The sequence below is a fragment of the Ursus arctos genome, unplaced genomic scaffold (assembly GCF_023065955.2).
Source record: "Ursus arctos isolate Adak ecotype North America unplaced genomic scaffold, UrsArc2.0 scaffold_37, whole genome shotgun sequence".
In the NCBI taxonomy this organism is placed as follows: Eukaryota; Metazoa; Chordata; class Mammalia; order Carnivora; family Ursidae; genus Ursus; species Ursus arctos.
The window spans coordinates 28224604-28251478 of record NW_026623053.1 but is presented as its reverse complement, the minus strand read 5'-3'; the positions used below and the strand labels follow the sequence as shown (position 1 = coordinate 28251478).

Here is a 26875-nt window from a genome sequence, read left to right as displayed (position 1 = left end):
ACGGATTTCTGGGAAGTACGGTATTTGGCCTCACTTCCCATGATGGTAGTTACATATACCTCACCACTGTCAGCACCTGGTCTCAGCCACTCTGGAATCTTCTTACTCCAGTTGGAACCAGGGAGCCTCGTTCCATGGTAGCATCTCCAGCCAGCACTGAGCTTCTCAAAGATGCCAGTGACCTCGTTCCCCGTGCCTTCCTTACTGCTTTCATGGAGGAAGGAAAGACTGTCTCCAGGTGTCCTTGTCAGGAATTCAGTCCCAAGTCATAGAACAGTACTCCCATGTCAATGAATTTCCCCCTCCCCAGCCTTACATTTCACCCTCAAGCTTCCTGCTGGTGCGCATGAGTCGGGTCTTGTAATTCTGTCAGTTATTGCCTCCTGCAGCAAGAGCCACGTTGCCTGGCTTGAGCACATTGCCACGTCGTCCTAGTTTTGCAGGTCTCTGGGCCCTGGGAGGAGGTGGGGATAGGATCTAAGGAGGACACCCATCTTCCTCCCCAGAACACCTGCCCTAGTGATATTTCTGGTATTTCCAGGGTCTGTGTATGGGAGGGAGTGTTTCGCCTACGGCAGAAGGGCAGAAGCTGCTCCTCCCAGCCCAGAGGGTTCAGGGAAATTTGAGAGTTTAGGGTTCTCAGGCTCATTACCCTAAATGTCTCTATGCCAGATCTCAGGGCCCCTCTCTTTTCTTACTGGAGCACTGACTTTGGCATAAGAGACCTGTTGAAGCTGTCCATTGTCTCTTTGTATCTCTGCTACACTTAAGTCCTAAGCCTGATTTGGGCAGAGTCTATCCTGTGTCTTCAGGAGGTCGGTGTCTCCTTCAGTACTGCCACAGAGCCTCTGACTCTCACAGTTCGCGGGTGGCTAACGCAAACCTGTCATTTCCTCTTGTCTTTCTTCAACGACCTGAAGATGTTAACAAAAGCCAGCTCGCTCAATAGCCCCTGTAATTACCGTTGTCCCAGCTACTCCTGTACTACTCACGTGCCACTGCTATTGTGTGAGCCAACCGCACCGTGTTCAAAAACCACGACTGGTGACAGCCTTCCTAACCGCGTCACTGCAGCTCCCCAGGTCTTCCGCTCACCTCACTTACCACCAGCAGTGGGGTCCTTGTTGCCATCTGCCCGGTGACGGATGCGGTTCCAGAATCCCATTCCAAAGATTCGCTAGCTAAGGCCACTTCTGGTACCAACCAGCTTAGCCTGTGCACCTCCTTTAAAGTCAAGTCTGACACAAGGGAATGCACACTAGTAGTTTATTTGGGGAACTGATACCCGGGGAGCAGGAGCAGGAGTAAGGGACAAGAGAGAGGGAAATAGGGAAGGAGGCAAAGGCAATGTCAGGGACAACAGGAACTCAACCTGCCAGGGCTCTTGAAGGAGCCTGAGGATGGAAGAGAGGAGCATTTACCCAGCACTTCCTGTCCCCCTTGCTCCAGGGTTCCCCATGGAGCCATAACTCCTGCAAGTTCAAATCCTCCACTAGCTCGCTGGACCTCAGCACCCCAGAAGCCCTGGGGTAGAAGGCAAAAGACACAGAGTGTGGCTGAGAGGAGGGGCTGTGGGGCATCCCCCCGGAAGCTGCTTGCTGTAGCAACAGTTAGATTAAAAGATGGGCTGACACTGACGTCCTTGCTTCTTGCAAACATCCCAGGCAGGATACCACACGAGATCCTTGGGACCCATACACCTGCCTGGGCTATTTCTCTGGCCGTCTCCATGACTCTTACCTTCTTCAGATCTTTTCTCATTTGTCACCTTTGCTGTGAGGTTTTCCCTGATCACCCTGTTGTAAATTGCACCCCCTACCAGGCTACTGTGCCCCCACCTTCTTTATTTCCTTCCATAAGACTTATCTCGTGCTCAAACGTAAGCTCCCGAGAGCAGAGATTTCTGTTAGCCCTGTGAAGTGTTGTAATCCCAGAGCTTAGAATAATGTCCAGCACAATGTAGGGCTCAGCATATATCTTTGAATTAATACATTAAGAAATGAATCTCTGCGATGTGGAGAAAGGGGATCCCTCCTACACTGTTGGTGGGAATGCAAGTTGGTACAGCCACTCTGGAAAACAGTGTGGAGGTCCCTTAAAAAGTTAAAAGTTGTGCTACCCTATGATCCAGCCATTGCACTACTGGGTGTTTACCCCAAAGATACAGACGTAGTGAAGAGAAGGGCCATATGCACCCCAATGTTCATAGCAGCATTGTCCACAATAGCTAAATCGTGGAAGGAGCCGAGATGCCCTTCAACAGATGACTGGATTAAGAAGTTGTGGTCCATAAATACAATGGAATATTACTCAGCAATCAGAAAGAATGAGTTCTCAACATTTGCTACAACATGGACGGCACTGGAGGAGATAATGCTAAGTGAAATAAGTCAAGCAGAGAAAGACAACTATCATATGATTTCTCTCATCTATGGAACATAAGAACTGGGATGATCGGTAGGGGAAGAAAGGGATAAAGAAAGGCGGGGTAATCAGAAGGGGGAATGAAGCATGAGAGACTATGGACTATGAGAAACAAACTGAGGGCCTCAGAGGGGAGGGGGTGGGGGAATGGGATAGACCGGTGATGGGTAGTAAGGAGGGCACATATTGCATGGTGCACTGGGTGTTATACACAACTAATGAATCATCGAGCCTTACATTGGAAACCGGGGATGTACTGTATGGTGACTAACATAATATAATAAAAAATCATTAAAAAAAAAAAGAAATGAACCTCTGAAAATAGAACTTTTTCATAGTATTTCATATACTTTCTACATTCATATATATTTTTAAAATTTTTATTGCCAAAGTACAGTTGACATACAATGTCCTATTAGTTTCTGGTGTGCCACGTAGTGTGATTCAACAATTCCATACTTTACTCAGTGCTCACCAGGGTAAGTGTAGTCACCATACAGTGTTCTCACAATATTATTGACTAGGGGCGCCTGGATGGCTCAGTTGGTGAGGCATCTGACTCTTGATTTTGATTCAGGTCATGATTTCAGGGTCATGAGATCGAGCCCTGCCTCAGGCTTTGCAGTCAGTAGAGTCTGCTTAAGATTCTTTCCCCCTCTCTCTGCCCCTCCCCCATCCCCCCAACTCACTTGCCCTCTCTCTCTCAATAAAAAATAAATTAAAATTTTTAAAAAAATATTACTAACTATATTCCCTATGCTGTACTTTTAATCTTTGTGACTTACTTATTTTATAACCGCAAGTTTGTACCTCCTAATTCCTTTCACCTATTTCTCCCATCCTCCACCCTATCTTTATATATTTTTAATAAAATTACTCATTCGCTTGTTTTCATATGTTTTTATAAAATTAGTACCATCTTTGTTCAGCATTACATCACTGTCATTAGGCCCATAGATAGACCTGTGTTAATTTTGTTCTCTTTAATAGTTGCATAGTATTCAGTATTTCATGCTTCGGGTGTGCCGCAGTTTATTTTGCCATCGTCTTTATCAAAGGATGTTTGTGTTGTTTCTAATTTTGTGCTTTTACAAACAATACTGTAATAAATATCCTTGTCCATGTATCTTTATGCAGTGGTGCTTTTATTTATATAGGGTGTATTTCTGAAAGTGGTGTGCTGGGTAAGGTGGGGGCTGTGTGTGTGTGTTTCAGTGAACTTTATGTTTCAGAACATTTTTAGATTTACAGAAAAATTGAGATGATTGCGCAGAGTTCCCATATACCCTGTGCCCAGTTCCACCTGTTATTAGCATCTTACATTAGTATGGTACATTTGTTATAACTAGTGAACCAGGATGACACATTACTATTAATTAAAATCTGTACTTCACTCACATTTCCTTAGTTTTTATCTAATATCCTTTTTTCTATGCCAGGATCCCATCTAGGATACCACATTACATTTGTTGTCAGTGTCCCTTGGCTTCTCTTGCCTGTGACCATTTTAGAGTTTCTGTGTGTTTAATGGCCATGACAGTTTTGAGAAGTACTGGTCAAGTATTTTATCATATTCTGCTTTCTAACAGAAACCTCCTAAAATGTTTCCCCAACCTCCTAAATGTTTTTTTAAATTTGCCTACATTAAGGTTAACTCTCTGTGCTATAATGTTCTGTGGGTTTTAAGAAATGCATAACATCATGTATTCTCCATTACAGTATCGTGCACAATAATTTCACTGCCCTAAAAATCCTGTTTCACATGTGCATTTTTCCCCTATGTCCTCTGAACTCCTGGCAGTCACTGACCTTTTTACTGTCTCCATAGTTCTGCTTTTTCCAGAGTGTCATATGATTGATTGGAATCATACACTATGTAGTCTTTTTCAGACTAGCTTCTTTCACTTAACAATATGCATTTAAATTTTGTACATGTCTTTTCCTGGCTCGATAACTCATTTCTTTCTATCACTGACTAATATCCCATTCTATGGATAGAGCACAATCTTTTATCCTTTTGCCTGGAGGAAGACAATTTGTTTGCTTCCAATTTTTGGCAGTTATCAATAAAGACATTATAAACATTCGTGAGCAGGTTTTTATGTGGATATAAATTTTCGAATCATTTGGGTAAACACTTAGGGTTGTGATTGCTGGATCATATGGCACAACTACGATTAGCTCTGTAAGAAACTGCCAAACTGTCCTCCACAGTGGCTGCGCCATTTTGCATTCCCACCAGCAATGAATGAGAGTTCCCGTTGCTCAGTATCATCAGCAGCATTTGGTGTTGTCAGCTGGTTTTGGATTTTAGGTATTGTGATAGGTATGTAACGGTATCTCATTGTTTCTGTAAATTGCAGCTCCCTAGTGAAAAAAATACGTTGATCATCTTTTCATGTGTTCCCATCTCTGTCTCTTCTTTGGTAAGGTGTCTGCTCAGATCTTTGGCCCATGTTTTTTGGGTGTGTTGTTTTAATAAATACTGCTAGTAACTTTCCCCAAAAGTCTAACCAGCGGAGGGTGAGATGATCTGTTTCCCTATCCATCCTAACACTGGATGATACCAATTTGTGAAATGTTAGGAAAACAAGTCGCTTCACATTCTTGCTCTGATTTGCCTTTCTCTGACTACTAGTGAGATTGAGTGTGTTTTCATGTCTCTGGATCATTTATATTTTCTCTTCTGTGTATTACCTGCTTATATCTTTTGCCCATTTTCCCACTACAGTGTCTTTTTCTTCATAGTACATAAAATGTCTTTGTAAGAGTAGGGCTGTAGCCCTCTATTTGTCATAACAAATATCACCCTGCTAATTATTGGCCTTTTGACATTGATTCTAGTGTTTTTGTTTTTGTTTTTTTTTACCAAACCAGCATTATTTTTTTAAGGTAAAATACACATTACATAAATTTTATCATTTTAACTATTTTTAAGTGTATAGTTCAGTGACATTCAGGGCTTTCACATTGGTGTGCAGCCATCACCACCATGCATCTCCAGAACTTTTTTTTTAAAGATTTATTTATTTTATTTTAGAGAGAGAGCACGCACATGATGGGGAGAGGGGCAGAGGGAGAGAATCCTCAAGCAGACTCCCTGCTAAGTGTGGAGCCCAGCATGGGGCCCGATCCCACCACCCATGAGATCAAGACCTGAGCCAAAACCAAGAGCTGGCCACTTAACTGAGTGAGCACCCAGGCACCCCTACGGCTCCAGAGTTTTTGTCATTTTCCCAACATTATTTTCTTCTGTGGCCAAATTTGCCTATCTTGGTTTTTTTCTTCTAGATCTCTTGTTTTTTAGAATGCGTTCTTTCATCCTAAGGTCATAGAAATTTTCTCCTAAATTTTTTTCTAGTATTTATAGTAATTTATACTAAAATTTTTAATATATCTGAAAATTATTCTTATATATAGGGTGGTAAGATATGGTTCTCATTTTCCTAATGGTAATCAGTTTTCCCAGAATCAATTTTTAAAAAAGCACATTGATTTCAGCTGTATTGAAGTACTACCTTGGTCATGTTAGTTTCCCTTCAATCCATGGATCTAGTTCTAGACTCTACTGCTTCTGTTTGTTCATTTCTTTCTCAGTAGCCTGCTGGCCTGTTCACGATGATGCTGATGATAATGATTATAGATACTTCATTGAAAATTTTTCCGTCTGGTAAAGCGAGTTGCCCCAACTGCTTTTTGCCTTGGCAGTTTTCAAAGTTACAGTTCTATGTGAACGTAAAAGGCATCTTATCTAGTAAAAAAAAATCCTTTTGGATTCTGATTAGAATTGCATTATATCTACATGTTATTTTTAGAACTGACCTTTTTTTAATTTTTAAAAAGATTTTATTCATGTATTTGAGAGAGGGAGGGAGGGTATGAGAGCAGGGTGAGGAGCAGAGGGAGAAGTAGACTCCTCACCGAGCAGAGAGCCTGTCGCTGGGCTTGATCTCGGGAGTCCGGGATCACGACCTGAGCTGAAGGCAGATGCCCAACCGACTGAGCACCCGGGTGCCCCTGAACTGACCTCTTCATGATATGAATTCTTCAGTGGCATCATTTAATCAGGACTGTACCTGTACTTTGGAAGTCCTTAAATGGGATGAAGGTGAAATTTAGAGCTTTGTTTGTGAATCAGAAGCAAATTGGACACTGCTGCTGTTGAGTTTCATGATGTGTTTGAGAGCACTCATCGCAGGAGGAGGGAGGAGTGAGAGGGAATATGAAGAACTTGATTCTTTCTTTGCTTCTTAGTTTGGACAAGCTCCCAACCTTGCTGGATCTCATGTGCCTGACGGGGTCTTAATGTGCGGATCTGGGAACCCTTGGGAAGTAGTCAGGGTTAATTATTGTAAAGGAGGGGGCATCAGTTTTCTCCATTCTGTGTGAATGTTAACTGATAAAAAATTCCTGCAAATGTGTCTCTGTACCTAAGATCTAGAGTCAAGTTCAAGAATTGTACGGGCCTGTAAAAACATCTTACTAAGACAGCTCCCACGTTCTAAAATTTAATCTCTCTTCTATTATTTATCACAGTTGTGGGAAAATAATACTTTTGAAAGGAAAACAGGATATGATCATTGAGAAAATAGTCTGTTGCTTTTGTCTGAAGCACAGACAGGATAAATATCCCCCAGTCACCCTGCAAAGAATAAGAATCCTTGAACACTTGAAGGATAGGAAAGACCATGGATATAATGGTCTGTACACTGGTTAATCCAGGAACGTGTGACCATTGAGGACGCCCTAGGGTAGAGGTCACGAACCCACTACCTGCAAGGGCCAGACAGGTGTGGGAGAAATGCTTCACTTCTGCAAATAAATATACTTTTTCTTCTTTGCCTTGAAGTAAACAGTCATTTTTTTAAAAGATTTTATCCATTTAATTTTTTGAAAGAGAGCACTGGTGGGAGAAGGGGCAAGGGAGAGGGAGAAGCAGACTCCCTGCTGAGCAGCGAGCCTGATACAACATGGGGCTCAATCCCAGGACCTTGAGATCATGACCGGAGCCAAAGGCAGATGCTTAACTGACTGAGCCACGCAGGCACCCCTGCAGTCATATCTATTGCTTGTACGTTTTTCTACTTTTGATAGAAACATGAGTACATTAAATATCTCACTTTTTTTTTTTTTAAAGATTTTATTTATTTATTCGACAGAGATATGAGACAGCCAGCGAGAGAGGGAACACAAGCAGGGGGAGTGGGAGAGAAAGAAGCAGGCTTCCAGAAGAGCCTGATGTGGGGCTCGATCCCATCACGCTGGGATCACGCCCTGAGCCGAAGGCAGACGCTTAACCGCTGTGCCACCCAGGCGCCCCTAAATATCTCACTTTTAACTCTCATATAAGAAAATTAATCATGCAAGAGTGATGAGAAAAGACAGCTTTCACTTGGCCTTATTGGCGGGGAGCGGTAGGGAGTGGTGGAGACTGAGGTGAACTGAAGCGCACGGGCCTTATCTGCGGTGAACAGCTGTGTCTTGGCCATTGCTTGCTGATGCCACAGAGCCTGCAGGCCCAATATTGCTAGATCTGTGGTGTTTTCAACAGGATCCTGGTAACGAGGGTTTTCAGGTAACATTTCCTGATCTGAAATGTTGGCAACTGGTCTGAAATTCTTCCAAGTGCTGTGGGTAAGTAAACCTTTGACCTTGGAGGATGTAGAAGCCTGTACTTATCACAACAGATGGGTGGTGGGTGAAGACATAGGGCCTGTGACGAGATGGAGGAAGCTGACCAGGAAGGATACATAGTGTTCTCAGCTCTGTGGGGGAAACCAAGTAAAACTCGATCCGAGTCTGAGCGGCCCGCCTTCTACGTCCGGAATAACTGAAGGCTGGGGGCTGCCCGACGGCTAGGAGCCACCGAGAGCCTCAAGACTGGGCCAGTTCAAATCATAATGCTGACAAATCAGACCAGGCCTGAGGCTTTGGCTTCATCCACTCATAAGCAGGAAGGAATTGTAATTAAAATAGCCCTGAACTACATTGTTATAGTAGATGTGGCCATTTAACCTGTTTCATTGAGATCACTTGTATGCGTGGTAAACATGTCGTGGACTGTCCGTGCGCCATGTTGCCGACTCCTCATCTAATTCCTCTGCGTGTCCCTAAAGAAGCCCATTCAGTATTGAAGTAGAAATATCCAAACCCTTGTGAATACAAACTTTCACGATATTGGAGCCGAGGTCGAACCCTCCAGGCCACCAATTGCAAACTGGTTTCAGGACGAGAGATGTCCCTCTGGGCCTGCCCCCGAGGTACAGGGATGTCAACAGAGAGCAATGGGGAAGGTTGAGATGCTAGATCCATAGGACTGGGCTCCTGGTCTCAGTCCTGCCCTGACACTGCGTGCAAAGTGGTCACACGGACGCCTGGAGAAGCCCACAGGGTGCCCCTTAGGCCTCTGCCCTCTTGACCTTCCAGGAGCTTCTGTCACCAGGGCCACTTCCTTTTCCATGATATGCCCATCCCTCATACTCTGCTCTCTTATCTAGAGGGACTTTCTTCTTTCTCCTCTGCTTCCTCCTCACTCACCACACATCTGGTGCTGAGGTTCCATGGGCCTCTTCCTTTCTCGCGTGTTGTGCTGGGAAATCGCCCCTACGCATGGCTTCACTTACACTCAGGCCGACTCTGCAGCCTCTATCTTCAGCTCCAACTCCAGCCAACCTGACAACTCTGCTTTGGTATCGCAGAGTCCCCGCCAGCCCAACCTGCCCAAAACAGTAGTTTCGTCCCCCACAAACCTGCTCCTCCCCTCAGTGATGGCACCACCATCTGTCCCTGTTATACAAACCTTCGGTCATTCTTAACACCTCCCTCTCCCTCATCCGTCACCTCCAGTCCATCAGCACATCCTGAATATTCTAATAACAAAATACATCTCCCAACAGTGCCTTTCTCACCATCTCCCAGCCTCTGTCTGCTTCAAGCCGCCATCATCTCTCAGCTGTCAGCGGGCTCTGCCCTGGTCTCCTCTCACCTATTGCCTCCTCCAAGCCATTCTGTATCCAGAGCTTTAAAAAACCCAAATGGGGGGTGCCCAAGTGGCTCAGTCAGTTAAGCGTCTGCCCTTGGCTCAGGTCATGATCCCAGGGTTCTGGGATCCAGTCCCAATTTGGGCTCCTTGCTCAGCGGGGAGCCTGCTTCTCCCTCTGCCTGCCGCTCTGCCTACTTGTGCTCTCTCTCTGTCAAATAGATAAATAAAATCTTTAAAATAAAAAAAATTAAAAACCCAATGGTATTATCACACCACATCTTGCTAAAAGTCCTTCCAGTAGCTTCCCATTACACTGGGGATAAAGTATAAATTTCTTAGCATGGCCCTCAAGGTCCCACAGGACTCAGCTTCTGACTCTCAAACTGGCCACAGTTCCATGCACTTGACCCTCAAGCCTCACTGTCTTTCAGTTCCTTAAGTGGCCTAAACCCCCTTCCGGCCAGGGCCATTTCTCTGCCTGGAAAGCTGCCTCTACCACCACTCCTGACCTTGGTGTGGTCAGACCTTTCTTATCCTCTAGGACTCAGCTCAAGGCCACTACCTCAGTTTCTCTGAGGTAGCCTAATCTATATGCAGAGCTCTTTATGCCACTTCTTTGTTTAATGCCTGAGTCTTCTGTCCCATTCACCAGTGCGTCTCTAGTGCCTAGAACAATGCCTGAAGCAGAGCAGGTGCTCTGTAGATCTTTGTGGCATAAATGAACATTAGCTGGGACAGGGAATGACTTCCAGATATCCGCTGCTCTGGAAGGAGTTCTGGTCACCCAGAATCCTTGCAACCTAGAGACAGTTAATAATTTATTTTAAAGTATTTATAATTTAATACTTATAAGCCCTAATTAGAATTTAGTCTTAGTGGGGCGCCTGGGTGGCACAGCGGTTAAGCGTCTGCCTGCGGCTCAGGGCGTGATCCCGGCGTTGTGGGATCGAGCCCCACATCAGGTTCTTCCGCTATGAGTCTGCTTCTTCCTCTCCCACTCCCTCTGCTTGTGTTCCCTCTCTCGCTGGCTGTTCCTATCTCTGTCAAATAAATAAATAAAATCTTTAAAAAAAAAAAAGAATTTAGTCTTAGTGATCAATTTTTCTAAATTAAATTTGTTCTGAAGATAAGTGGAGAAATAAGTTATCGGCCATTTCAATGATTTTAAGTTCTCTCATGCTGGAAGAAACTTGACGCTGTATATCACCAACCTTAAATGTCTGTATGAACCTCAGAGCTGGCCATGGGAAATTAAAAGTACTCGCCTGCTCTTGACATAGCTGTAATTATGTATTATCCTTTTGCAAAGTGATTTGGCCACCTCTAGAGCCATAAAGTTGTATTTCTGTGCTTCTAGATGGCGCCTACCTAACTTTCTCAAGGAGATCTTCCCTGGACCACCCACCGTCCTCAAACTGGGCGCCCTACACCTTTTGTGACCTTTATCACGTCTGTAGTTACTTGCTCAGTACCTACTCTCCCTCTTAGGTTCTGAGCTCCATGAGGGAAGGGGCAGGACTGGCTTTATTTGTCTCTATATCCTCAGGACTTTATCTTATGCATTAAAGTAAATAAATACTTGTTGAATACACTGAAAAAAGAAAATCACCCTGAATAAAATAGCTCTAACTCCCAATAATGATATTAGCAGTTATTCTTCACGGAGAGGTCACCGTGTGCCCGACACTGTGGAGTACGCTCTATGTGGCGTGGTCAAAGCAGCCCTTCGTCCTCCTACTTCCACAGATGGAAATGGAGGCCCGACGTTCTTCAAAGTTAAGGTCAACCAGCGAGTAAGTGGTTCATCAACACTTGACTTACAACAGCCACAGATTGGAAAGAAACTACATGTTATTTGAATAGAATATCTTACAGTTCCTAGGGTTCAGGTTTTCCAAAGGTGCGCAGGAATAGAAAGACGGGGTTAGTGTGTTTACAGTCCCACTTGGCTCAGTGGATACTGCTGTGACAGTGCCCTTCACCTTTCATGGGTACCCATGCTTGCGTTCCAGTACTACCGCGGTTGTAGATCGTGCTGGGTGTGTCAGGGTTGGGGGAGGAGGCCAGACAGAGAAGGTGACATCTGGATGACAGGAGTGTTTCAGAGAGACAGGTGAACAGGTCCTGAGATGAGGGGGAGCTGCAGCCTTCAAAGGAGTGAGAGAAATTCGGTGCATTCGGTGGGAGGTGATGAGCGATGAGGCTGGAGACAGAAGCAGAAGCCAAACTGAGTGGGCCTTCGAGTTTTCCCCTGAGGCCGCAGTGCCCTGCAGTGATCCCTGCGGATGTGGACGGGACAGGGTGGAGGCAGCAGGCTTGGCATCCGGAGAAGGTCCGTGTGGTCCACTGATAGATTTGTACTTGTGCTTAAAGGGTGGCCAGAGACATAAGTGAGGGCCACATAGGGAGCAGGGAGAAGAAGCTAAGAAAATTGAACTAAGACTTGGGGATGCCGGGTGGCTCAGTCGGTGAAGCGTCTGCCTTCGGCTCAAGTCATGATCTCAGGGTCCTGGGATCGAGCGCCTCATCGGGCTCCCTGCTCGGCGGGGAGCTTGCTTCTCTCTCCCTCTCCCTCCGCCCCTCCCCCTGCTCATGCTCTCTCTCTCTCTCTCTCAAATAAATAAATAAATAAAATCTTTAAAAAAACAAACAGAAGAAAAGAATCTAAGATCTGGAGTCTGGACCTATGGATAGTGCTGTTTCAGAGCCCAAAAGAAAACCTCTGCTTTCTGCTAATTCTGTCCTCATGCTGCCACTGAGCCCCTTCAAACTGGTTGTTCGCACTTTGAGACACCTCAGCTGATGCGATTCTTTGGTTTAAGACAGGGGTCAGATATGTCCTACTGTTCTGGAAAACGTTAGTTCAGGCTACAACTTTCCAGGTATGTTACGTAAGTGTGAGGTTTTGTGGCTTCCAGTGCCCTCTGTTCCAAGGTCCACATGTGACTAATGGCCCACAGAGTATCAGGGCTGTTTTATATTTGCTTCATCAAGTGTGGTGTCTAGAGGAGGAATTTCACAACTTGAAGACACAGAGGGATATTACAAAGAAAACAAGAAAATATCTGTCTTCCGTGTTTCCCTTGCCAGCTGCCTCTCTTCTCGCTGCCACACGAATGTGACACAGCAGGCAGTTCGAGATCCTCACGTTTTCTCCTAACACCCTTTACCTCTTATGAAGTATCTGCTTGTCTGTGATCAGTACCTCTGGCTACATATTGAATCACCTGGAGAATTTTGAGGAAAAAACCAGATGCCTGGCCCCTACCTAAGACCAATTCAGGGTCTCTGGGGGTGGGGCGTAGGCATCTGTAGTTTCCAGAAGTCCCCGTGGGACCTAGTACAGGTTATCTATCGCTCTGTGGCTGCATAACCTCTCCCACGCTCAGTAGCTCCGAACAAGAGTGAGATTTTATTTCTCACAGTTCCGTGGCTTGCTGGAGTGTTCCTCCAGCTGGCCTTGCCTGGATTCACTCTTGCAGCTGAATGTGGGTGGGGGTCGGCTGGCAGCTGAGCTCCATGAGGACACATGGGCCTCCCTTCCCTCGCGCTCCTTCATCCTGGGCTTCTTCAGGGCAGAATGGGGGGGGGGGGGGCGTGTCTCGTGCTTTGCTCTGACTGCTAGAATTGAGGCAGCAGTAATGTCCTCTGGCTTCCTCTTTTGTTTCTTAGACGGCTGTCTGAAGGCCTTCACGCCCTGAAGAAGGTTAATCATTTTGACTCTCTTCACAATAATCTGTTTGCCTAATTGTCGTGTTTCTGACAGGATGACGGACAGAAGGGTCCAGGAAGCTAAGTACAGGATTTATCCTTGGCAACACAACATTGATTCCCACCTTTTTCCTCTAGATACACACCTTCAGGCACATCAGATTACAGAGTCTTCCTCAGTCTTCTGTTTCAAAATGTTTTATCCACCTAGGAAACATGATTTACTCGTTGATTCACAAATGATTGTCTGCCTGTTATGCACATGGCTCTGTGCTGGGGGTACAGCCGCGTCATTTTGAGGGAACAAGAGAATCCTGAGGTCATGATCTTATTTCCAGTGGTTTGTATCTGTTGACAGCAGAGGACATTGAAGAGTCAAATGAATGATTACTCGGTAATTCCAGACGATTGCCAAGGAGACATATTTCAGGGGGGCTATGAGACGTACAGAGACACTGCACCAGCCTGGGGAGGAGATCCGGGGACCCCTCTTTAGGCAGGGACATTTGATCTGAGCCTTAAAAGATGAGTTTGCATTAACTAAAAATCACCCCGGATTTCTCGTTCTCCTTTCTTTTCCAGACTTCTCATCTCTCTCTTTGCCTTCACCAGCCACCTGGGTGAGGCTGTAATCATTTACAAGCTGCTAACAAAGAGCTCCTTGAGAGAAGTAAGATCCTACTGTTTGTGGTTTCCTTCAACCCAAGACAAGAAACTTCCTCAAGGACAAACCACTCTCTTTTTCTTGGATCAGAATTAGAGAAAACTATCCTTCACAGCCCCAGCTTAGCAAACCTTGGTTTTTGTGTTTTCAGCAACTCAAACATCCCAACCTTGTGAACCTTATCGAAGTCTTCAGAAGGAAGCGGAAACTTCACCTGGTGTTTGAGTACTGTGACCACACGGTTCTCCATGAGTTGGACAGACACCAAAGAGGGTGAGTGATCATTCCCTACACACGAAACACAGCAGCACACACCAGAATTTTCGAGGGAAGACGAGCAGTGGCCCTTCTGCCGACCAGGCAAGAGCAGGTGGTGTTTGCAAGACATTTTCTGCTGCTGGGCTCGACAGCAGAAGAGTTACTGAAAAGGTTGGGAAAGAGATCATAACTCATCACGTTCATGAAGAAAGCAGCAGCATTATTAGGTTGACCTTGATTTCTTTCTTACATTATCTGTGTCTCTGAGAAAGGAAAGAAAGGCTATTGGTTAGTTGCGCCTGACTAGGGAAGTGAAAGGACTTGGAGAATGAAAGCAAGTGTCCAAAGACAATGGCCAAGTGGAGGTTTAAGGCTAGAACAAACGTGGCATTTCACCCAGAGCGATCTGGGCGTCTGGTCTGCTGTATCGGCCAGGAATTCTTTGGTGACAAGGGACAAGAACCCACTGAGGCAAGCGTAGGTGAAAAAGGACTGAGGCGGTGGCTGTGACTGGGAAGGATGGGGAGATTCTGGAGGTTCTGATGATCTTATCACACATCCCTTTGCAGCACAGGCAGCTGCTTTGTGTGCGTTACAGGAAGGCTTGGTGAGCACACAGAGCCCTTGTCTGCAAAAAAAGGGTGCGTGCGTCCTTTCTTCTGGTCGAAGGTGGCCCTTTGCCGGAGTGAGCAGAGCGCACGCTGGATTTTGGCGCCCACCCACTCCTCCTCCGCTGGATGTTTTAAAGGCAGAACACCATCGATGGTGGATTTTTTTCTCTCTCAACTCTTCTTTATGCTGGCTTCATTCTGCCTTGCAGACGAGTCTTATAAGGGGAATTGGGGAGGGTATGTGTATGTGGCATGTGATGGAAGGGAAAAATTTGAACTAGGAAGCCTGGCTGCAGGCTTTTATCAACCTATGTAGCCACTCGAGACGAAAGTCCTAGAAGAAGGTAGCATCTGCGTATATAAAGTCCAGTGGAAAATTCTGCCTCAGGTCCTGTGATGCAGCTATCCCTGGGGCCAATCGCTGTGGCCAGATGGAGAGGCTAGAATGATTAGCAGGCCCTGGAATATAATTCAAAGTGGGTCATCAGAGATGACTTCCTGGAGGAGGTAGACTTTGAGTTGAATGGTGAGGAGACTTAAAACAAGTGAGCAGCAGAGGATATGTCATCCTTTCCTTTTGCTGGGCTCCTGGGAGCCCCACTTTGGCCAGGGACAATATGAAGAGTGGCGTTGGATATCAGAGTGGTGGAATGTCATCCCATTCCTGCTCACATTCACACTCTGGTGACTGAAGGCTGTGGCTCTTTCAACAATACTTTCGATCCCTGGCCGAGAGCTTGCTCTTTGCCATGTTGTGGTACTTTCACGATCAGCAGTGATATCCGGGCAAATGGGATTAAAGTGGCTTGTGGTTTGTAAGTGACCATGGCGCGGGCTTTTGATGTTAATTTACACAGCCAGACAGAGCCAAGAGAACAGACACCTCCCTTCAGAAAGTCATCGATACGGAGAAATTATGTTCAGGGGAGAAAACATTTAGTATGTTGGTATTTGCTCTTTTGACAGCTTGCAACTGACGCTTCAATGAAACCTATGAGTCTGAGTTATTTCTGGCTATGTGGTACCAGGGAGATGTTGCAGGAGTTTGATCAGTCATGTTAGACTGAGTCACTGGGAGACACGGATCAGTGGGGGGCTGAAGCAGGTGGGAGTCAGGTCGTTTTTGGCATAGAGTTTGCGCAGAAGGGAAAAAGCACAGGGTGAGGCGTGATTAGAGTTTTGAAAGCAGATTTTTTTTTAAACTCCACTGGCTAGAATATATTATATATGTTCCAGGAAATAGAAAATGGTTTAATATGGAGGTGGTTTAGGGAAGGGGAAGACAAGTAGATATGCACGTGGTTAAAGTATAAGCAGCATTTCCAAATGATGACGTGCCATGGTTTGTCAAATATAAGACTGACCTAAGGAATGCTAATAAATGAGCAAACTTGAAAAGTAAGGTTTATTCTAAGCCAGATTATGTTCATTTATTTTGAAGTTTAAAGATATTTTGTTAGTTTGTTTTAAAAATGGAAGTTATTGGAGCGCCTGGGTGGCTCAGTCGGTTAAGCGTCTGCCTTCAGCTCAGGTCATGATCCTGGGGTCCTGGGATGGAGCCGCACGTAGGGTTCCCTGTTCAGCAGGGAGTCTGCTTCTCCCTCTGCCCCTCTCCCCGCTCATACTCTCTCTCAAATAAATAAATAAAATCTAAAAAAAAAAAAATAGAAGTTACTTTCCATTATACTGAGTATTTGACAATACTCCAATCTATTTTAAATGCTATTTCAAATTTTTGCTTGTTGTTGTTAAGGAATAAATGTCGTTAAACTCCATCAACCAATGATTTTGAAATTCATAGGAACATTTTCTTTTTCAACTGAGAAATCTTATACTATAACACTTTGTAAGCACATTCCCAGTAAAAGTGGGTTGGCATCCTGTGTGTGACCTTTGGCAAATTGCTTCCAGGCGTCCTCACCTGTGACAATGAGAGTTAAGGACCAGGTAGAGTTGAAGGGGACTTGCAGGTCTGTGATGCTGTCACTTGTTATCTGATTCCCTAGAGGTCAGAAGACTGCTGTTCTCCCGCAGTCTCATGTGTGATTGGCGAAACAATATCAACAGAGGAGAGCGTGCTAATGCCGCTGTTTTCCTGGCCTGGGGTCAGGTGGGGTCCTCCTTAGCACGGTACGCTTGCCCTGAGAATGTCCTGTGTTCACTTTATTCTATTTCTAAGAACAGATCTCTAAAATACAAAGTGGATCCTGCCGGTCTCTACATAAAATCCCACAATCGCTCCCCAGAGCTTATGGATGTGGTCCTAGCAGGGACACAAGATTTCAGTCTCACTACAGATTTCTCTCCAGGTTGCCGCATAAAACATGACACTGCCCCACAGAGTCCTTTGCATTCTGGACTTCACTAAGGACATGCCGTTTTCTCCGTTTGCATTGCCCTTCCTTCTCTACTCTGCCTAGCAAACTCCTGCTCGTCCTTCAGCTACCGCTCAAATATGACCCCCTGTTGTGGGAACTATTCTAGCTGACACCAAGGAGAGTCAGGAGTTCCTTTCTCTAGAGTCCCTCACATCTTCTGGGATTGTTTCTATTACACACCCCATTTGCACAGGAAACAATAAAACTTTCAAGGGCAAGAGCTGTGCCTTCCTCCCCTCTGTATCCCCAGTATCTTCTAGCTTCATTCTTGGCACTTGGTACATCCCTAATACTTGTTGTGGAATGACCAAGTTAGCAAACCAATAAACTGATACTTGCAAAATGGTTTTGAAGAAGGGTAATAATAACAGGGTTTTGATGATTTTTCGTTTTAAGATAGCTACTTTGATTAAAAATTCTAAAACCTAATATTCTCAAAGGAAATTATCAGTACATTGCTGGAGCAACCTGTCCAGAGGGCTGTTTGGTATTGTGTATTAAAGGCTTTAGAGACATAATCTCAGGCCAAGCAATTCTACTTCTAACAATTTACTATAAGAAAATAATTGAGTACATGCATAAAGTTTTAGTTATAAAACTGTTAATTGTTAAAAGATTTTTTTATGTTTTTTAATTTTTTTTTAAAAATTTAAGTAAGCTCTACACCCAACACGGGGCTTGAACTCATGACCCTGAGATCAAGAGTTGCATGCTCTTCTGACTGAGCCAGCAGGACCCTATGAAAGGATTTCTTTATAGTGAATACATTGGAAACAACTAAAATGTCCAGTAATAGAGGATTGGTTAAGTAAATTATGGTGTATTTTTACAATGGAATACAGTGGGGCCACTAATAATCATGCTTATAGATAAAATGTACATTGAAATAGAAAAATATTCATGAATGGTTACAAAATGAAGAAAAATGTTACAATAAAAATATTCATTTTCATAGAATTTATATATAGATAGAAAAAAGAAAAAATACATTATTAATATTTTAATAGTGATGCTTTGATGATTATTATAGATATTTTTAATTTTATTTATGTTTTTATATTTCCTCCATGTTCCATTTATCACTATGGTAATGTTTTAATCATTAAAATAATAAAAATAATTCTTGCCAAATTAGACTCAAAGACCTGTCTCTACTTTGAATCTGAAATGGACTCTAATTCATCTCCTTATTATCATGTTTGTAACTTCTTGGGCTCCTTTGGAAAGCTTTTGGAGAAGATTCCAATTCATGTTGCTACCAGGAAGCAAGTTGGTGCCACAAGATACGTATCCCGCCACAGTGACGTGAATGCATATCCGTTACCATTCCCAGTCCTGTGCTCATGTTGTTTATATTTGTCCCCAAAACAAATGTATCACCATTCCTTATCTTCTGCAGAACTTAATATGCTTTGTACTTATTATTCTTTCAACTGCTGGTCTCTCTTCTGTCAGAGTTTCCTTACTCCCTTCTCTTTTTTCTACCTTTCTGTAAGTGCACCCAGACACCATACTTCACTGATCCTTTTCCATTACCATTGGGTCTGCCTCTGATTCTCATATAGTTGGTGCAAAAAACATCTGGTGGGAAAAGGTTATTATTGCAGGTTTTCAGTTTTTGGCAGTGGAATTCCACAAGTTTTTTTTTTCTTTCCTTTTTTTCTTTCTTTCTTTTTTTTTTAATATATTATGTTAGTCACCATACAGTACATCCCTGGTTTTTGATGTAAAGTTCGATGATCCACAACTTTTATAAAACTCTGAAAATCTAGGACTCCTGGGTGGCTCAGTCGGTTAAGTATCTGCCTTCAGCTCAGGTCATGATCCCAGGGTCCTGGGATCGAGTCCCACCATTGGGCTTCTTGTTCAGCAGAGAGTCTGCTTCTCCTTCTGCCTGCTGGTCCCCCTGCTTGTGCTCTCTCTCTCTCTCTGACAAATAAATAAATAAAATATTTTTTAAAAAAACACTAAAAATTTCTTTTTTAGATTGAAAGTGATACATTGTTTGTTCCAATAATATTTCAAGCAACACAAAACCAGGGAAATAAATAAAATTAACAGGTTGAGAAATTGTTTTCTAATTATTTTTCTTTGCATATCTGTATTTAATAGATTGCATTCTACATCATACAGTTAGGCATTTTTTAAAAGTGTATTCAGGAGCTGTCTCCCGATTCAAACATACCTACTTTACTATTCTTAAAATGGCTGCATGGCGTTCCACTGTACAAATATACCACAGTTTCTTTATTCAGTTCCCCACTGATAAATATTTAGATTGTTTCTAGTTTTTCTCTATTACTAACAAAGCTACAGTGAACAAGCACTTGCATAAATATTTCTATAGGATAAATTCCTAAGAACATATTTCTCTAGGAGGTTGGCCAGTCCTTCCTTCCCTGTCTTTGTTGTAGCCTTGTGGAGAGGTGAAGCTTTGATGAATGTTGGTTTGGCTTCTTGGACTGTCTCAAATATTAGAAGAGCAGGAGCAGGAAGGATGGCCGAAGTGTTGAGAATGCCAGCAGGAGATCCATAATCTCTCTTCATCATCTCTCCCATCGCTCATGTACCTGAAGATGTTTTTAGAAGTCACTTGGTCTCTTCATTATCATACAGTAGTTGTTTATGTTTCTCTCATTTCAATTTTATTATTAGGATATTAGGGACACAGTGTAACCTTCCCCCAAAATCTTGGAAAGGAGAGACAGAAGATTGCTTTCTGGGAGTTCTTTTGTGAATCCACCAGTGCAGAGATAACCTGACGTCAGGCAAAGTAACCTCAGAGAATAAAATGGCTGCCGGGCTTGTCGGATTGGACTGATTGTATATGTTTCATCTAACGTCAAGACCCTCCTAATTTGGGGATGGATGGAAGTAAGCTAGCTCAGGCTAATGACAACAACCAGTCAGACTGCCTGCTTTCCTGAGATTCTGTACTCACCAAACAGCATTCTGATCATAACTTGACTTTGTTTGTGGAATTGCCTACTGGGAAAGCATAAACTGGTACTCAGAATTTGAACACGGATGCAGACTCTTCCAAAGCTTTTGTTGGTTAAATATTTTCGTGTGTATTTGAGATGGTCTACAGCAGAGGGCATGGTGATGACAGCCCTCAATATGCCTGCTCTTGCGTCACGCTGTTTCGGTCTGGGTGGGTTGTGTTCAGCACCTGGAATGACATCTCCCTTCCCCGTCCTCCTGGAGATTCCCACCGCGTCCCTCTTGTGTGGCAGGCGTCCAGTGTTCTTGTTTCGAGTGATCTTCTTTTATAGCTTACTTCTTTTTGGTGGGGTGTGTCCTCCAGGGGCTTCCTCAGAAACAGTGTATGAGAGGTTTAAAAAAAGAGAGAGAGATTTGAGACCTGGCCCTTGCATTTTTAAAAAGTCGTTCTTCTCTCTTCACATTTGCCAGATATTTTGTTTGGATAGAGGTTTGTATGTTTGTTTTTGGTAGAAAACAATAGCTCTTCAAAATTTTGAAGGCATTTTTAAAATGCCTTCTATCTTCCAGGGTTAGGAAGTCTGTTGCCATTCTATTTTCTGCTCCTTTGTGAAGTCCTGTTTCTTTATTTCCAGAAGCTTGGGAAACCCTCTCTTTGTTCACAGAATTCTGAATTATGAAAATCATGGGCCTTACTTTTCATCCCTAGTGTTGGCACTTGGTGAGCTCCTTCTATCTGAGGAAGTAGGGTTTCTTACTGATTTCCTATTCTTTGGTTTCTCTATTTTCTTGTTCTGGGTTCTTCGATTGGGTTCTGGACTCTGAGTGGTCCTCTTGCTTTTTTAATAGTATCTTGTTCTTATTTCATGGCTGCAACAGCTTTCCTTTTCTCCCTGAAGATATTAATGTTTTTCTTTTTTTAATGTTCTCTTCACTCTCTAAGGTTTCTCTTCCTTTTAAGTTGCTTTTTTCTGTTTGCTTTGGGCGCTACCTTTCCCATTTCATGCTGTTCTTGGGCATCATATAGTCTCTGATTGTGTGCCCATGGTTAAGAGTAGGGTGCTGTTGGAAGCTCTGGGCTTCTCTGTGGGGTTATCTGGCTGGTCCATTTGCTGGGGAACCCCAATGTCAGAATTTTCAGATCTTTCCTCCTGAGCGTCCCCCCAAAAAGTCTTACAGTATTTTACTTGGAAAGTGAAGTCTTGTCGGCAGCCAGTAAGGGAGGAAGGCTGGGGAGCCTCAGCATTCAGCAGTTAGTATGCACAGAATCATTTAATCCTCTGGTTTTGGAACAGTCTTCACGATCTCAGCTGTACCAAATGTCCTCTATTTTACACTCTCCAGAAAACAAAACTCCAGCTTTCTACTAGGTAGGGGGAAGAGTGCTCCCTATTAGAATAGAATAGGGGAAGGGATCTAGAGATTTGATGGTTTCCAAACCAGATTTTCCACAGTCCTCCTTCCCTCCCACTGCCGTAGAGATCTTAGCTCCCAGTTTCTGCACCTTTGCAGGATTCTTTGGGATAACTTGGGTTGGTCTTCCACTTTCCCCTCTTCGGGCTTAGGTTTTAGCTTTCCAGGATCTGTTGTCAGTTTTCATTCCGCTACCTGTTTTCCAGATTCCAAAATATGTTACTATTATCTCTTCTCCTGTTCTCTCTGTCCATGTAGGTTTTTGTCTTGAAAAAAAAATCTCTAGGCTTAGTTCTGGTCAGGTTTGGAGAGGGAGTGAAATTAGATTGTTTGTTCAACCTACCGTCTTAATCCAGAATTTCTTTGAAACACTTTGTTTGGTTGGCTCCGGTGATGCTGTTTTCCTGAGTGTCACCCTGCTTTCCTCTATGCTCAACCCCAGTCTCTTGCTGAATCCCTCTGTGCTTTCTGACCCCTACCTATTGTAGGGCCTCAGGACGCTGACCTCTTCTTTTTCTGTATTCACTCCTTAAGTGGCTTCATCCAGTCCCCAGGCTCCAAATGCCATTCATATGCTCATGCTTCCCAAATTTACACTTCCAGCCTGACCTTCCTTGTCAATTCAGAACTGCCTACCCAGAATATCCTTTGGGTGTCCAGTAAGCAACTCAACATATCCACCCTTCCCTCCTCAAAACCGGCTCTTTCCTCAGCATTCTCCTCAGTAAAGGGCCCCACCACAGACCTGCTACTCAAGCTAAAAACCTTGGTGTCGTTGTTTGCTTCCTCTCTGTCTCTCATATTGAATCTCTTGGAAAATCCTGGAGACTCTCCTTTTAAAATAGAGCCCAAACCTGGCCACTTCTCACTGCCATAGCCATACTTCAGATGTTGACTCGAGCAGAGAAGCTTCCGGAGCACCCTACATAAGAACGCATCCCTTCCAGGCCAGCACCCTCCGTACGTATGTGTATGTCCAATTCCAGCCCAACACTACAGAACAGATTCTGTTTTTCTCCCTTCCCATATTTGTACTCCTTCTTCGGCAATGAAAAACTTGGCTCCTATCATCAGCAGCCAAAAAGGATCTTAGAGATAGAGTCTGAGGCCCCGGCATTTCAGAGAAGGAATGGAGTAAGAAAAAAGTGAGTAGCTAACTCAGGATGACACGGGGGGGTTTCGATGTTTGAGGATTGTGTCCTAATATGCTCAGCCTTAGAGGAGCATTACTAATATGCTATTATAGTTTACTTTTAAATGCTCCTTTTGCATAATTTCTTTTGGGAAATGTTTTTAGAGACTAAAGTGGCCTGGCATTGATAACCTTAATATTTAAGTCATTAAATAATCAAAATATGTTCCATTTTTTTCTGGACAAAAAGTGGAGGCAGAGGGAAGCATTTTCCCTACAGAATGTCCTCTGCTTAGTTGTATTTTTCTAGGCCTTCTTTCTAAGCAGGTGAGTTTTCCTTGCCTCGTGCCTCGGCAGCGCTAGGACAAGGGAGAGAATTTAGAGAGAAGCGACTTCAAGCCCGGGGACGTGTTTCTGGCCCAGAAACATCCCAGCTCTTCTTCCTGGCGGTGGCCTCTTCATTTCCTCCACATTGGCCCATCCTCTGATCTTCTTGAGAGGATTTCCTGAACATCTGGTCTGTGACAACAGTGGCCTCGGGGCCCCTCCCAGAGACTAGAAGGGACTTGTTTTGGTCACCTTAACACAACTACTCGAGAGTAGTTTCCTCCCTGGTTTACTAATTAGTTCTGGCCGAGGACCATAACACCATTGTTTAATGTTTGATTCATAAAAACAGTAAGTCCTGCTGGTGGGTCCGGTGCTCTAAAAATAAACGCACTCTCTCTGTAGTCATTTCACTCATTGCCTAATATATTTTTCAAATGCTCCCAGAAGAGGTGCCTTTTGCTAATTCAAGTGAAGGATCTGCTGGGGCTATTGGTTATCTAAGCCGAGCGTCAGGGAAGAAGTGCTGGGAGCAGTGGGACCATGTTTAGACACTGTGACAGAGGACGCGGCAGAAAGATGGGAGGGAGGGAGGCAGCCAGCTACCAGAGAGAAGCAATGTGGGGAAAGAACCAAGATGCCTATGTGGGGGTTTGAATTATTATTCACTTTTGTTATACCGTGTGCAAGGTAAACCTCTTCCCTATCGGCAGTAAAATCTTCATTACCTAAAAAAAATGCTACCTGGGGAGTGTGGAGAAACCATGTGCCCATGCATGAAAAATGAATTCTGTCTCAAGCATCAGTTTGAGGCAACTCGGGGGGGGGGGGGGGGAGAGCAACACCTTTTATGCCGCATATGAACTAACTTTCCATAAACGAAAAGCTCCTTATGGAAATGGAGCTCAAGTTAGCAGGCAGGTTCCCAGAGGTGTCACGGATGATTGAGGTGAGTGGTCATAAATACTTGCGGAAGCCCCTGTGAGTCTTCACAGTCCCTTCCTGTGCAAGGAGATGTTGGTCTTGCCCTAACCTCGCGGTCCCTAGAGCCCAGCAGTGTGCTGAGCCTGTGTTCTCTACACTCCATGAGTTAGATGCCCTGTGACTTAGACGACTGGATGTCTCACTGCTTAAGCCTGTCTTCCTTTTCTTTTTCTTTTTTTGGGCTGAATTCCATGGTTACACTAAAGAATGTGTTTGTGTTGCTTCTTCGTTTTTATTAGGGTGCCAGAACATCTTGCGAAGAGCATAACTTGGCAGACTCTGCAAGCTGTAAACTTCTGCCATAAACACGATGTAAGTCCCATGATCACCCTTGAAGAATCAGAAAGCTGCCCTTAAGCTGAGGTAGAGCCTCTGTACAAGACTTATACCCCACTCCTGTGGATTAGTTTTTCACCCAAGTCTTCTGAAGCCTGGTGGGGGTCCGTAGAGGCTAAACATGCCAACCTAGCCATTCTTTCTTCTTCCAGTTACATAAAAGATGTGTTTTTGTGATTTGAAGAAAGTAGTTATAGATTTACATTGATGAGACACGACTCAGATGTAAAGTAGAATCCCATTTGCTTGGAGTCTGCCCTGGCCTGGCACCCTGACAATGCTCTGAAGTCGGGGAGGGGAGCCCCAGGGGGCTCATGCCTGTTGAGTCGCAGTAGGCGGAGTCCCAAGTGCCATGCATAAATGCTGGTGTCTGTGTTGGTGAGATAGGCCAAGTCTGGAGCAGAGCAGCCCCGTGGACACTTCTGATACTCCTGGCCAGAGCCAGGCTGGGTGGGGGGCACGCTGGGCTGCTGCCCAGGAGGTGAGACACTACAGGTGCTGGGAAGCTGGCCGCTCCCTCCAGAACGACAGTGCCCACTCCCTGCCCACAGAGGCCAGCTGCCAATATTAGACCTTCATTTTGGCCACCGGTGCAACTTGTCTGCACGGTCATCTCATCTTCTGCCAGGGTCAGTTTAGCTGGTGGGGGCTGAGGCCCCTGCCGCGGGCTCTTCTAAATGAGGTTTTCCTGAAGCTGCCTTCCTAGAAGTAGAAAATAAAGGTAGCCAGTCCTTCTCCCTGTGGAGTCTCCACCTAGCTGAAGGCTACACACCTCGTCAAAATGCATGGACTCCAGGGAGCGCGGATACCTTCTCTTGCTATGATAGCAAGTGGGAGGGTTAGCACTTTCCCGAAAGCAGGTTTTGGGATGGGGGAGCAAGAGAGACCTCGTAAAGGCCCTGGAGAGGAAAATCAGAGACACTGAAGACAAATACAACGCATACCACTGTTCCCCAGAGAGTTCCCGAAGCTCTGGTCTGCCACACGTACTGATGTGGGGAGGGTGTAGAAGCTTGTGAAGAATTCTCAGAACAGAATGGGAGCACATTCTTGCCTACAAGTCCTTCTGACCATCTGTCATCATGATATTCATGGGTGTACCCGTTTATAGTAATATGCGAGGCCAGTGGTAGAGGAACGGCGATCTCGGGGCCATTAATTGCTGAGAACTAGATGGATGGTAATAGAATAATTCAGAAATTATCTCTCCCCCAAATTTTCCAGAATAATAAAAACCCATGGGGAAACACTGACACTGATCTCTCACCCTGAAAGTCCTTTTGAGGGAGAACCAGGCCAGGCCCAAGAAGAACCTCTGTCCTCTCTCCAAATTCTAGAAAGTCAAGAGTACCCCAGGGTTTCAGTGGCAAGCGAAAGAGGGTCTCTCAGATTGCAGCAGGGTCCAACATTCTTCTCCAGAGAGGAAAAGGCTGGGAAGAAGTGAGGATTATTAGGAACCCTGAATGGGATTTTGACCTGAATGTTGTTTTTATGTAATCTTTAATTAGGTTGTTGATTTGTTCTTTACCAAGAGAATTGTTATTTAATAAGAAAATCATGTGAAGATTCATAAACTCTCTTCTAACATTAGCCTGTTGAACAATGTGAGCTGTGGTTTGGAAACCACAGGTGATTTGAGTCTAAATTATGGAGTGGGGGCTACGTCCCGTGGGGGTGGATGGAGCTGTAAGAACTCTTGTGTGTGGGACAGAGCTGACATCTAGCGACTCCCCCCAGAGGTTAAACACTGCCCACTCTTGTTTATCTTGTCAGGACGAGTGTCAAGAGCTGGAAGGGAGGTCTCTTGGCAAGCTCCCGGTCCCGCCCTTCTCTTCCCTTGCTTATCTCAGCAGACCCAGGGCTTGTCCTGTTTACCAGGGGCCTGTGTTCTGCTCTCAAACAACTGACCTGTGAATTCCGCTTATGCCTCAACTTGCAGCCCCTGCAGCCATGATGCAGGCCTCACCCAGCGCCTTTTAACGTTTTCCTTTTCCTCTAGGATAGTAAACAGATTATGTATAAGGCACCCAGTTAAATCTGAATTTGGGAAAAACAGTCAGAACTTACTGGTAAAGTATGTCCCAAAGACTTCATGGGGGGTATACTTACACTAGACACTTACTTGTTGTTTATCTGGCTACCCTACCTTTCAGTTTTCCTTTCTTCCTTTTTGGTCCTTTTGGGCCCTTTAGGACTTTGGGGTGATTCAGGCCATAATGAGTATGGTACTAGGTTTATTGTAGGCTGCTGTCTTGCAGCCTTTGATCCGAAGGCCAGTAAGAGGTTTTAGGGATTTCTTAAATACTTGCTGAATATTATAAGTTATATTTATCCCATATATTATAGCTTCTCCTTGATAATCTGTTTTTGTTTTGACTTTTATGGCTAGTGCATACATAGAGATGTGAAGCCAGAAAATATCCTCGTCACAAAACACTCGGTGATTAAGCTCTGTGACTTTGGATTTGCTCGGCTTTTGAGTGAGTATTGATGTTTTCTTAAGTAATTGTAAAAGACAGAAAGATTCTTTATATGAGAAAGGCTCTAGATGCTATAGAAAGCTAGTTTTTATATATTTTGGGCTTGAGCTTGCCCCAAATTACAATTCTGTAATTACTGAAAACATGTAGATACACACAGTGTTTTAAATATGTGTGCTATATGTAAATTATACCACAGTAAAGTGGTTATTAAAAACTATGTTATTCTCCT

At 44.3% G+C, this 26875-nt stretch overlaps 1 protein-coding gene across 5 annotated transcripts in view; it reads left to right on the top strand.

The window, feature by feature from the left end:
* Positions 1–26875, top strand: part of CDKL1 (cyclin dependent kinase like 1) — a 56868-nt gene that overhangs the window by 18221 nt on the left and 11772 nt on the right. For all 5 annotated transcript variants that reach the window (XM_026513701.4, XM_026513697.4, XM_026513699.4 and 2 more), the window contains exons 3-5: positions 13933–14054; positions 24067–24139; positions 26553–26643. In XM_026513701.4, coding sequence (XP_026369486.1) covers positions 13933–14054; positions 24067–24139; positions 26553–26643 — 286 coding nt within the window. The remainder of the gene's footprint in view (positions 1–13932; positions 14055–24066; positions 24140–26552; positions 26644–26875) is intronic.